Source organism: Hydra vulgaris, chromosome 03 (assembly GCF_038396675.1).
Source record: "Hydra vulgaris chromosome 03, alternate assembly HydraT2T_AEP".
Lineage (NCBI taxonomy): Eukaryota > Metazoa > Cnidaria > Hydrozoa > Anthoathecata > Hydridae > Hydra > Hydra vulgaris.
In genome coordinates, this window is record NC_088922.1 from 43,937,501 (window position 1) to 43,951,941 (window position 14,441).

General features: G+C 28.2%; 1 protein-coding gene across 1 annotated transcript in view; it reads left to right on the plus strand.

Annotated features, from left to right (window-relative positions):
- Nucleotides 1-9,635, plus strand: part of LOC105849169 (uncharacterized) — a 52,750-nt gene extending 43,115 nt beyond the window's left edge. Inside the window, exons 10-15 of the mRNA XM_065793336.1 lie at nt 4,773-4,898; nt 8,299-8,382; nt 8,551-8,608; nt 8,764-8,978; nt 9,056-9,267; nt 9,415-9,635. Of these exons, the coding sequence (XP_065649408.1) occupies nt 4,773-4,898; nt 8,299-8,382; nt 8,551-8,608; nt 8,764-8,978; nt 9,056-9,267; nt 9,415-9,607 (888 nt within the window). The 3' untranslated portion in view covers nt 9,608-9,635. The remainder of the gene's footprint in view (nt 1-4,772; nt 4,899-8,298; nt 8,383-8,550; nt 8,609-8,763; nt 8,979-9,055; nt 9,268-9,414) is intronic.
- Nucleotides 9,636-14,441: the final 4,806 nt, after the last annotated feature.

Sequence of the window (14,441 nt, forward strand, 5' to 3'; positions counted from 1 at the left end):
AGTTTTTGTATAATATATATTTATATTAACTTGTAACATGAATTCCATTCTGAACATGAAATATAAAAAATTGTAAAAATAAACAAATTAAACAGTCTTGTGTAATTTATTTCTGTTACCAAATAGTTTTTGAAAAAAAAAGCAGTGAGTTTTCTCTCTTTCCCCTACTAATGTGGCCTTGATGTTTTTCTATGAAATCAGTGTGGTTTTGAAGTGAATTATCAGTTTTGAAAAGTATGTAATATAGTGCTGTTTCATTTTCTTAAGATATAGATGTGGATGTTCTTCATTGTATTTAGAAAAAGCATCAATAAAGTCCTCAGTGAGAACTGGGTGTTACTTAAAACAATATCCTGAGTTATTAATTAGTGCATTCATTTAGGAAATCCAACACATCTTTAAGTTTCAGGATTAACTCTAACATAAAACAGCTTGACTCAGTGCTGACACAAGCAAAATTTTAACAAAGTCTATACCAAGTACAACTCACTGGTGCTAGAAAAAAATAACATGATTCATATCTTGTTTTGTCCATGTGTGATACAACAAGTTTCATCTTTGTCGCCATATCAAAGACAATGACGTTTGCGCAGCACCAAATTCTGGATGTTTCTAGAACATTTTTGAAAAAAAAATGTTTTTAATGATTTTCATGTTTTTAATGATTTTAACAATAAATTGATGAGTTTTACAATAAACTATTGCATTCTGCAATAAATTATTGCTTCTTATGACAAATAATAGAATCTTACTAGAAACAAACTATTCTTACGGATAATACAACTTTATAATCAGAAAAATCATTTTACGAGTTTAAATTTTGCAAGAAAAAACTAACTTTTATTATATAAAGAAAAAATATTTATGCAGTATTTATTAAATATTTATGTAGTAACCAGTTCCTCAAATTGTCAAAGTTTACAACAACAAGTTTAAAATAAACAAAGTTTAAAATAAACAAGTTTAAAATAATTAAATATCTATTCAATGATAGATATTTTAAAGAATAATTATTTTAAACTTGTCAATAATATATTGAAATGTTGAAGTTTTGTACAGATACTCTAAAAAGGTTAAGCCATCAGTGATGAGTGTGATTTGTCGAAAACTGCTAACCTTTTTTATTTTGTTTAACTTATGCATCAGTGTTATCAGGTGGATTTGATTTGGATCATACAACTTTTACTTATATACTTAAGACTGGACACAGTATCTAGTTACAGAAGTTCCACAAAAATGGTTCTTGAAGAGGTATTATGTTTAAATGATCCAGAATAACTTTGATGTTAATCAAAAAAAGAAGCAAATAAAATGGTATTTGTAATCTTTATCTTTTGTACAACTGGAAATTAAATTATTTCCAGAACTTGAAAATTATTTCAACCAGAACCAGAAAATTCTTTCAACCAGAAATTTATTTCAACCAGACCAAACCAGAAAATTATTTCAACCAGAACCAGAAAATTATTTCAACCAGAAATTTATTTCAACCAGACCAGACCAAACCAGAAAATTATTTCAAGAACTTTCTAATTTAATTAACTTTAAAATTGATTAAATTGATTATTTAATCAATTTTAAAATTAGTTAAATTAGAAAGTTCTTGATAAAAAAAGGGTCAAATCGTAAATAATCGCTGTTTAAGACAAAACTGTATGAACTCTTAAGGATACTATTTACTAATATTTAAAAAAAAAAATTAGCACATGTAAAAAGTTTATTCTAATCTTTCTAATCCCTGTTTACTGCAGACTGTATTATTATAAACTGACTATTTTACTGTACAGCTGACTGTATTACCGAACTTTACTGTACAGCTGACTGAATTACCGAGAAGATTTTAATTACTTTTTTAAGAGTTTTTTTTAAAAGCTGTAGCAAAGACATGTCTCAAGTCATATCATATTTATGCATATTCAGTTCAATTAAAAGTTAATGATGCATATCAAATTCTTGATGCATCATTCTAAGATTTTTAAGAACTCAAAAAAAAGTACTCATGCTCATATTTGTTGACAAAATAGGCCGGGTAAATAAAAAAAAGCAATTGCTTTTACTCAGTAACTGGCCAGCTTTATGTGAAAAAAACTTGAGTGATTTTGCTCAAACTTTTATTCATATAAAGCTGAACAATTACTTAGCTTTTTTGGAGTAAATTGCTAAGCATTACGTGAATAAAAATTTGAAAGAGTTTGCTAAAAAGTTTATTAAGGTAAAGCTGAGCAATTACTCCAAATGCACTGAGTAAAAGCAATTGCTTTTTTTTATTCACCTGCCCTATTTTATCCAGTATGTTATCATATTGCAGAACAACTCTGAAAAGTATAAAATTAAAAAATAACTCACAATCTTTATTTGAAAAAACTTTTAATATCTTATTTTGTAAAAACCTAAAAGCATATCTTGACAGAGGAAGTTCATTTTTAAAAGAGTGCAAAGTGAAGGCAATGTACTGTCAGCAAACTTTTAGGGTTAGTGCTAACGCTAAATCAAATAACTTATTGTAAACTGTTGTTTTAGATGCAACAGCATGTTTTACTGGGCTGTGGTTATTCTCCACAATCCCACTCCCTGATAGTCTATTTGAACATTTATAAAGTTTTAATATAAATGTTCATTTATAAAAAAACTTTATAAATGTTCATATAGATTATCAGGAAGTGGGATTGTGGTGAGTAACCACCGTCCAGTTCAAAAGCTAACTTCATTTCTCCGTTGCCCATTAATAGTTTTAGTAGGTGGGCTGTGCTCTTTGTCTGTCATAGTAACAGATTTTTTTCTGTAAACAAAATTAAAGTACATAGAAATAGAATCAATGATTTTAACAACACATTTTGAAATTATTACAGATGTAAGCAGTTTCTCAGATATAACACACCCTGCAAACTAAGGGGCTGTTCATTAATTACATAAACAAATCTTTAACGATTTTTACCTCCCTCTCTTCCCCATTATCAAAGACCCCCTATAAAATTAAGTCAACATTCCATTACCCCCCCCCCTACCTTCTTCCTAAAAGTCAAATTTAAATGGAAAAAAAAACATAACAAAATTTTTAAAATGCTTGTTTACCACTAAAACAAAAAAAGTGATTAAAAAAAATTTATTCAAATTTTAAAACCATTTTAAATTACAAATGCTTGCTCTAAACAAAAAGCAAATTAAAGTAAAAAGTATAGAAAAAAGCTGTTAAACTTTTAACTTATGTTTAACAATTTTGAAATATGTTCATAAATTAAACACTTACACGTTTAAATTATGAACATATTTCAAATTAATGCAACACTTAAATGTACCAATCCTCATTGCTTTAACTTTAGACCTAATCACAGTAAAAGCCAATTATTTCAAATAGAATCTAGTATTACAAATTATTTTAACCAGGGGTCGGCAACCTTTTGAGATGGAAGAGCCAAAAGTTGTAATTGACAAAGTTTTTCAGTTTTTAAAGAGCTACCAACATCTTTATTTTAATATTATATTATTATTTGTGCATGGAGCTAATGAGCCACACTTTAACATTGAAAGAACCACATGAGACTTGCAAACTGCAGGTTGCCAATCCCTGATATAAATGTTTAAGTAATATATTGAAGACTATGTACTTACATAAATCTTTTTGTTGTAGGTTAGTTTGCACAGCAGACTAACCTACAACAACTTTGAAAAAATAATAGTGTTACAAGTAAACATCAACTTTTAGTTCTGTATGTGTCAGTTCTTTTTAAAGCACAACCCGTTTTTAAAAAAGTAGGAATGTAAGCAGCTTTATAAAAACAAGTTTGAGTGAGTATGTAACACAGGACTGCAAACGCTGTCTAATTTTAAAATTTTTTAAGTTATTAAGTTTATTAAAAAAAGTAACATTGTTGACATAAACTTGTCTTGTAAACTGGTAAATAATGGTAATTGGTGTACCAAATTTCCACAAACTAAATATACAATTTTTCTAGTTAACTTTAGAAGAACCACACCCACTCTATACCCTATAAACTAGAATCATTCGTTATTAATGTTGCACAGGCAATTACAACACAGGAGCCCCATGAACTCCAATCTATTTATTTTTTTTACTCTCTAAATCATATTTTTTTAAATACTTCTTGACATAATTAAGACTCATAAGACTTTCATCTATAAAACATATTATACATATAAGCAGAGATTCCATTCTTCACCTATTTATCATGTTTCTTATTCTTCTCTATTCTCTATGCTTCTTAATTCACATTTTATTCACGTATATACACCTCGTTAGGTATAAAGCTGTAGTTTGATATTTAAAATAATAAAGGTATGGTTTGATACAAGTTACTATTTATTATGTTTATATGATATACAATAGTTTGGAATTTACTTGAATATTTGTAAGTTGTTAAACACTAAAAAATATCTTAATTCTTATGTTCAACACAACCAATTATTTTTATTTCATTATTTTTATTAGAATAAGATAATTAAGTAAAATAATTTTTTCATAAGCATATTTTAGTTAAAGCTTCTTTTAAACATGGTATTTAATTAAAAAGTCTACTTAAACAGTTCTCTAAATATTAACATATTTATATTTTAAATAACTCATAATTATAGTAATTACCTTTATGTTTGCTATACTCCATATGGACAACTATAGGTTATAACTAACTTCTTTGTTGAGCTTATGTTTAATATCTTTTAATCAGTTAAATTCAGTCTGTCAGTCATAAGTTACTCTGTTCATAGTTTTGGTCACACAATTTTTACTCTATTTATTTTTACATTTTGTTTTATAGTTTTCTAAATTTGGAATTAATAAAAATAAATGGCCAACTTCATACCGGACTCAAGTGTTAGCATTGTGGAAACGATCTTTTCTTCAAGCAAAAGGTGATGTTTTCAATGCAGTATATTTTACTCAGGTTAGTTTTTAAATTGTTTTATTTATTTATTTTAATTAAACTTTTATGTAAGTACTCATTCATACAGTCTCTTTTCAAATTATTAGAAGCATTTTATGATTCTATGTTAATTCTTAACTATCAGGTAATATTATGTCTTGATTGTTTTGAAACTAATGCAATTTAACAATTAAACTTGAAAGTTTAAACTAATGCAATTTAACAACTCTTGAAAAAGTTTAAACTAATGCAATTCAATGTTAATAATTTGCTGAGCCATCTTTAGCCACAATTACAGCAAATCTTTAGCCACAATTACAGCAATTACAATGCAAGACTGCATTGATAGCATCCTACATAGAATTAAAGTAGTTGTGTGTGCTGACCCTAAACAGAACGCAACTTAAAATAAAACGACTGAGTATTTTTACCATGAGGCTATCACTAGGAAGATAGAAAAGATTTAAAGCTCCTCCTACTTTTAACCATATTTAAAAGAGGATCGCATATTAGATTTTTTTATAGAAAATTTTAAAGCTCCTCCTACTTTTAACCACATTTAAAAGAGGATCTTATATTAGATTTTTTTCTCCTATTTAATTTGCCTTTACCATGTCTAAAGAGCCTCGCCTGTCTTATTTATATTTTTATTACATACATTTTTATTTAACTTGTTTTTTAAAATAAACACAATAATTACTTCTAAAATAGAAACTACCTTAAAACATTCCTCCTTATTGTTCTTAATAAGTACTCTGTCCATTTTTTTTCTGGTCTTCCGGCTTTTATGGCTATACCTGGTTCAACATTTTTATTCTGGAACAACTTGCCTTTTAACCAGGGTACTTCTTGTTTAGTTATTCTTGCAAAATTACAATTATGCTTTGTACACTTTACTCTAATTTTCAACTTCCTTTACAGGATTATTTTTTTTTGAGTTTAAATAAGATTAATAAAAAATAATTGCTTAAAGTTCACTTTTTATTAAAAAAATAAAAATGGGAAAAAAGCATTGGCCACTTTTTCTCGATTTAGACTCACAGTGCAACAGTGGGATATTTTGCTCTTTGCCTAAAAGCTGAAACAGAACTGCCAAATATAGAAAAAAAAATGAACATCATAAACATGCGTGCTGGTCTTTCTTTATTTTATAGAAAATGATATTCAATTTAGCATTTATGATGAAATAATATTAAATTACTTATCTTCAGAAATTCACATCTTTATTGTGCCACTGTTTTACTCACTTCAGACACTTTTATTTCAGCTGTCAATTTTGATTTTCTAGCGGGCTGGCAGGCCTTAAAACATAAAGTTTTTAATTTTATTTGAGTAGTATGCACAACATTCATATTAGCATCTTGTTATTGCAGTTTTATCAGTTTTGTGGTAGCTGATCTTTATCCATATTTTCTTTAAACATCTTGCTGACCTTGGAGAAAAAATAGCAGCATCTTTTCTTTCGTTTCAGGTTCAATTTGTCCCCTAACTCTGTTTTCTTCCTTATTTATTGTACGCTACTTTAGAAACTTTCAATCTTTATGACAATATGCGATTTGAAAATCATTTAGTATTAGCAAAGCCATTTATTTATATGGTAAATGGTATGGAGACAAAACAACACTGTCAAGTCCTTCCTTTTTTGTTATCCCGTTTAAAGTGAATTTCATGAGGTATGGATAACCTGATATTATTATATTATCACTCAAAGATGTCCTTGGATATTCATTTTTTAATACATACCGATTAAATAAGACTATTTCAGTTGCTCTAAAACTCAAAGTAGCATTTTCCATAGCTCTTAAATATGCTTAGTTAAAAGGTTATCTGAGATTTTCTGTTTGTATTTGTCTTCCTGAATGGTTTTGCATCCATCTCATACATGCTTAATTAAAAAAGGTTTTCAAAGGTTAAAAAAATCCACGGTCTAATGGTTTCATTTTATGAGTTGCGTGAGCTGGTAGCGACAGCAAAAACAATCCATTGTCATAAGCAAAATCTTTAAGTTTTAAGCTTTGGTTATAAGAACATTGACAGTCAAATATAAGTAAATCTTTGTTGATCAAGGAGCATCATGCGTGTTTAACAAAATGTTGTATATATTCAAAAAATTAATCAGTATTAACCCAGTTATTTTCTGAGCATCCTTGAATAGTACCAACTGGAGCATTATCTGCGAGTAATAATTTTTTTTTTTTGCGCCTAAATATTATCAATGGTGGTACATAATGACCAACAAAATTACATGCACATAAAATTGTTAGTGTGACTTCTTTTTCCCCACTTGTCACTGATGGAACACACCGCTTTTCTCTAGATGAGATGGACGTATGACAACCCAGACTTATCACAATTAAAAATTTGGCTCAAAGTGATATTTATCTAACAAATTCTCTAAATTACTAAAATAGTTTTTAACATAATCTTCATTCAAACCAAATACTTTGTTTATGTAAAACTGCTTCTGATTTTTTGAGTGGTTAGAATGGTGTTTTAAAAAGCCTTGCACATAGTCTTCTCTTGTTAGTTTACTATCATTGTTAAGAGGATTTGGAAATGAACTTTTTTATGCAGAACGTAAATACTATCGATCTAATATCCATCATTGAGAGACTAAAAAATGAATTGTCCATATCCTTAATATACTTATTTAGGTATTGTTCTTGGTTATCAGAAAACACTTTTCTAAATCTTCCAAGTAAATTAGTATGCAAACTACTTTCAAGTGAAGCCTTTTTAACACGCCAATTTAGTAAAATGTTTAAATAGCCCATTGCTATTCTATTATTTCTTACTTTATTTTATAAAGTCTTCAGTTTTTTGATAGGTATATAACTTTTAATACAGATGTTAATTTTTTCTTAATTTCATCTTGAATGCGAAATTATTTATAGCGAAATATTTTCAGCAGATTGTGAGAACGATTTTCTTGATACATAACTACTTAAATCAAATGGTAGCAAATAAGATGACCCATAAACACAATTGCTATTATCTTTAGTTAGTAGTTCTGGTATACTTACTCATTTTGCTTATTTTAAATAACGCATTATCTTTAATTAAATAAGATGAACCATAAACACAATTACCATAAACACAATTACTATTATCTTTAGTTCTAATATAATCATTTTGTTTATTTCAAATAACACATTTTTCAAAAACAGTTAATAAAACTGTTCAAACAAACTAGGGAGCAACGATACCACCTAACCGTCAATATGAACATCCAGTAGATGTATACCATGTTTCAGTAAAAGCTAAAACATTCGGGTTTTCTACGTCAGTTATGACATATATTAGTTTTTATGTCAGTTAGGACATGAGTTTTTTTCATTATTGTAATCATTATTATTATTGTTATTATTATTTTTTTTGTTATATATACATACTTATAACAGTTTTTTGTTTAATTTTTAAGGCAGTTTTAGTATCTTTAATTGGTGGACTAATATGGTTTAACACTCCTTTTGATACAAATTCCAGGGTTGATCGCGAGGGATCGGTATGCATTTTGTAAAAATATAAATACATTATATTTTTTTCCTTTTTTCTAAAACTTTTTTTGGTAGTTTGTTAGTTTTTTTTTTACTTGTTGCAATTTTACTTAAAACACTGACACCAAGGACATTTTTTAGTTGTATTTATTACATCTTATGTATTTGTATTTTAGATCTTTTTTGTAATGAGTTATTTGTTTATTGATCTGGCATTCGATACGATATTTTCATGTAGGCAGATTTAAAAGTTTATTTGTAATATGGTTCCCATCATAAATGTTCTTAACCAACGATTTTCGTTTGGCTTTTTTTTGACCTCTAGTAAAATTTTTCCTATCATATTTTTATCGTGTAAACTAAATCTATTTCGTGTTTCTCCTGTTTAGTTCCTTATGAGGATAAGATCATTGCAAAAGAGAGAGCAGCCGGAATGTACCGTTTATCTGCGTTTTACACCGTAAAAAATGTTGTTGATTTATCAGTTTTAATCATACCTCAATCAATGGTATACACAATAACATACTGGATGACAGGACTGAATCGTTCTCCAATTTTTCTTCTTGGTCTATTAAATGTGTTTTTAATTACGGCTTTGTCTCAGGTATAATTGGTATTTTAAAATTAATATTAACGTAAAAATTAAACTATTTTTATTTGTATGTTTTTAATTTTTTGTAGTCTGTGGGACTTATTATTGGCGGCAGTGTTAAAAACCTCCGAAAATGCATTCTTTATGTTGTGATAATTAGCATTGGTGGTTTAGCATTAGGAGGTTTTTACATAAAAAGGATGCCTTCATGGCTTTCATGGAGCAAATATGTTTCGGTTTACACCTACTTTTACAATGTTTTTATTAGAATGGAGTTTGAATACGCACAGGAAGTTTTTGAGTATTCAATTTTTTTTTAACTCAAAATATTTTTTGTTTTATACGTGAAATCTGATTTATATTTGTTACCAAAATGTTTTTATCTTTAATAGCTATTATGTTGATATATATTTTGAACATTATATATTGCTTTAAATTTTTTTTTCAGATGTTCGACAAAATCTGTTTACCGTGAATGCTTTTCCAATAACCAAAGCAGAATTACTGGACCAGAACTATTGTCTTACATGGATCCTATTCCTTTAAATATTTCACAAACAATAGCTTTTTTAGTGCTTTTGACCTTTGTTCTTCGGGTTGTATTTTATTATGTGCTTAAATATTGCTGTAAAATAAAATAATTACATCGAGGGAAGCTTCTAAAACAAATTGTTTTTTTGAGTTTTTTTCGAATAGCAAAATTTTATAGCGCTAAATGGATTGCTTTATACAAGCTAGATGGAATAAAGTTAGTTCAAAGAAAATATTTTCACAATAACAACCCATCTTTCATTACAATGTGATGTGTTTATTATGCAAATAAAGTTGGGTTAAAATGTAATTTTATTTATAAAAAAGTTAAAAAATATATTTATATACTATTTATCAAAGTTTTGAAAAAGGAATGGTTTTTTGTTACCGTGATAAGTTTTGCTTTAAAAGGTAAGTTTTTTTTAAAACTTTTACTTAAACGAGAAACACTACCTTTTTTGAATAAAAATAAATGTTGGTTACATGAAGAAGTACTGGAGTTAAAAAGAAACCCTGTCCTTTTTGTCATCTAGTTATAGTCTGTGATGGCTTTAAAAAGAAATTTAAAAACTCGTCTTTTAAAACCAAAAAAAATAAGATTGTAACATTTTGTAAAATCAAGAAATGTCACTGAGAAACTAAGCTACACCTAAACATTTTTGATTATAAACCGGGATGTTATTGATACGTTTTCGCTTGTACTTTCTTTTGTTCCATTAAGGGTGGCTGCCAAAATATTATATAGGGGAACGGCGCCTATGATGACATACTTAACTTTGAAGCTTCATTATTCAGTATCCTGAAGACCAAGAACAAAAGTTTTGATATGGATACATTCTTTGTTACATGGGGAACAATAACAACTCTAGGAGTTTTTTTCAGTTTTATTTTTTTATTAGTTATTTTTAATTTAAAAAAAAAGCACAAGTATGCCATTGTAGGCAACTACTGCTCCTATTATGGCATAGAGGAGAATGGGGCTGGTTAGCATCAAGGGTGACTTGAAAATTTCATTTGACCTTACAGTATTTCCTCAGAAATGCAGAAACTACGCGTAATCATCCTAATTAACCTTTTCGTGCTTCACAGCAGCAGTGAAGAATTTCACGCATGCGCATAAAAGATATTGCGTTTTATGTGTTTTTTGAACCAAAAGTTTTTTAGTGAAGTAAAAATTCCTTTTTACTTTACTACCAAATATGTCGTTTTTATGAAAAAAAAAAAAAGGTTTTCTCCACTCGTCAATATTGCAGCACACCTAACTCTTCAGTATGCCATCATAGGAAGAAGTCATCATTTTCATTAAACAAGCTGTTTGCCTTGTTCAAAAGTTAAAATTAAAATAAGTATTCCACTAAATGCACAAAACTTGGGGAAAAAATGCATGAAAATTTCATATCTGCACAGTTTATAATAAAATCACAATCTTAAATATTTAAAGGGAATAAAAGCACATCCCAAAATCTTAATATTAGTGCATAAGGGACGTATTTTTACTAAAACTAATGTAAAATCATTATAGACATGTAGGTCTAATCATTTTTTTGTCATAACCAATATTTATGAAAATATGACCGGTATGTTATCATAGGCGCTATGCCATCATAGGCGCCTTTCCCCTAGTTGATTTTAGGCCATCGTCTACACTTTATTGCCAATCAATTAAGTTTAATTTTTTAAAAGATACAAATTAATTTATGACACAAGAAACTAACCAAGTATTTTAATCATAACTTATTTGAATACCTGTAAGTCTCGGCGAATCTAAAACTATTGTAAAATACAGTTTTATACTTTCAATAATAGATGGAAAAGTTCGCGATGTTATGGCTGATGTAGTTTTAGTTAAAATGTCGTTTTTATTTGCCGTTTCGTAAAGTTTTTATTTTTTAAATGGCTTTATATCAAAACTCAAAAAAGTGGAGATAAAATAAGATAATTCTAACGTCGCGATATGTGGTGCGACTCCAGAATGTTAAATCAAATGAATCAAAAATTTGTTAAAAAAAAATGGTTTTAGCACTTTACATGAGTTTATTAGTTAGTTGCTGCATAGATATAAAAAAAGAAGCAAGTTACTAGAAATGAAGATAAGACTAGTTTTCAAATTTTACTGTGCACAAACACATTTTCTGGAAGTTAAAAGAGCATGTAGTTTTCCAATCAGGTAGTTCTAAGAAGAGTCTCAAAGAACCTTCAATAAAGGTTCTTGTCAATTTTGCAAGCATTACAAATTGAAAAAAGTCAATTATTTTTTGCTTTTGGTAACATCAAACTCTGTCATCAACTTGAACAGAAAACTATCAAATAAAACAAAAACATATAACCACTGGAAGTAATGAATATAATTTCCCCAACAATAGCACGACCACATCAGTCGGAGCTAAAATTCTGTGTGATTTTGTAGATTTCTTTGGATCCAAGTTTTCGGATAATGAATATTTTAATTTAATTAATTAAACACCTTAACATCATTGATTACATCCTTAAAAATCAAATTATTGTAACATTTTATAATTAAATTTGTCGGATAATGATATTTGAATTTAATTAAACATCTAAACATTATTGATTGTAATAATCATTATAATTAAAGAAAAATCCATCTGTCCATTTTGCTTGTTGAAGGCGAGTATTACTGTAATACGTTTTAATTATACTTATGGCTTAAGATATGCAAAAGCAGATCAGGGTGCATAACAACATGCTCTAAAATCTTGTCACACATCCTCAAAACAATTTTTTTTCCTTATCATTAGAAAACTCTTCCTCATTCAACAACTTTTTTCACTGGAAGATTCACCGGAGTCCAAGAATTTTTTTGGTTAGTTATTTAACTTTTTTCAGCTGGTTATTTAACAAAACGTTCCATAATTGACCTCTGATGGCAATAGAAAATTTAGTAACCAAATAGTGCATTTTAGGTTGCTCATAATTGTAATTTGAAAACCTTGTAGGGTAATCGTGGTTAATTTTATTGAAAAATGTATTAAATATTATATGAGTTACTTCATTATGAAACTTGTACATAAATATAAGAATTTGATAAAGGTTCAACTGAAAAACATTAAGTATGTGATGATTTTAAATAGTTCTTTAAAATATATAAAACGACCCGCACCTAAAACAATTGTGAGAACGTGTTTTTGTCTACTAAGCAATTTTTTAACTTTACTTACGTTAGAGCTGCACCATGCAATATTTGCATAGTTTATATAACAATGTATGAGGGAGAAATAAAAGATTTTTAAACAGCTTTGGTTTAATAATTGCTTAGCTTTGTATAGGATGCCAATATTTTTTGAAATTTTATCTTTTAACGTTCTTATGTGTTCTCTCCATGTCAAGTTTTCGTCAAGTATCACTCCTAAAAACTTTAATGATGACTCTCTAATTATTTTAGAGTTACCAATATTAAGATCAGGAAGTTTTAATGGAATATTGTCTTTATCGTGAATTCTATGAAAAAAAGTAGGGGAAAGTAAGGTAATATGGGATACTTAATTTTAACGACCTAAAAAAATGAAATTTTAAAAATTAATTTTAAAAATTAGTCAGTTAGTTTCAATAGCTATCAAATATCATTTCTGTAAAAGATGAGTCTAAAAGCTTCAATACACTTTGAGAAAATTTAGTAAACAGAAAATGTTTGGGTATCCCATATTACCCTTAATGGTGGGGTAATATGGGACACCTGATCAATGTCAGCTAAGGATGGTAATAAGTTATGCAAGATCTTATAAATCAATGAAACAAAACAAAAATTTATTAAAAAAAATAAAAACAGCTTTAAGATTACAAAAAATAGAAAAGATTAATAAAAAAATAATTTCAGTTTTTAATCGCTGTCAATGCATAAATCACATTTAAAATCGTCTTCCTCAGACTAATAATTAATGTCAATGAAACTCCTGGCTAGCTCAATACAATAAAAGCAGAATTAGCATTGAAAATTTATAAGATGAAAAGAAAATAATGGAAATAACGTGGGTAATATGGGATGGTATCTCATATTACCCCCATTTAGGTATCTCATATTACCCCACTATATAGCACACTTCTAATTTTTTTTTTTTTTTATGTACCACGTGGAATGGACAACCCTTAAAAGGTATTTTATGTTTAATAATTGGTCAGTTACTAATGAAATTCTGAATATAGTAAGATAGTTTACCTTTTTAGACTATTTTGGCGTCCTGTACAAAGTCGATGTTATGTAAGGTTCACTGTTGAAAACTTGCAAGACTTTTTTCAGACGCAAATAATTCAAAAGAGAACAACTTATACTTGCGGAAGCAACCCCTGACACTAGCCTCTTAACCAATTCAACAAATATTTTATAGCACTGACCTATAAGTAGATAATAGGGGTATCCCATATTACCCACTATCCCATATTACCCGATATTCCCCTATACTTGGTTTTATTTAAATTTAAGGACAATTTGTTTGCCTTAAACCATTACGTTAGATTTAAAAATTCCATGTTTACTATTTTAAACAAAAGGTTGACATCTCCATTAGAATAAAATAAATTCGTGTCATCTGCAAATAAAACTGAATTTAAAATGTTTGAAAACTTATGGAAGTTGTTTACATAAATAAGGATTAATAGTGGACCCAGAATTGAGCCTTGGGAAACACCGCAAGTTATAGTCAAGTAATCAGTTTTTCCTTCTTCGTGTGCGTATGTATTGTTTTCTATTGCTTAGATAACTTTTGAGCCGTTCTAAACATGTGCTTTTAATTCCATAACTTTCAAGTTTTTTATAAGAATGCTATGGTCTACTGTATCAAAGGCTTTGCTAAGATCTATAAAAACTCCGAGGGTAACTTACTTTCGTCAAATGCTTTAAATTGAAATTGGTCTGATATTTTCAGGATTAGAAATGTCTCCTCATTTGAAAATAGGTATTTTAAGGTTAAAATAGGCAATTTTAAGGTT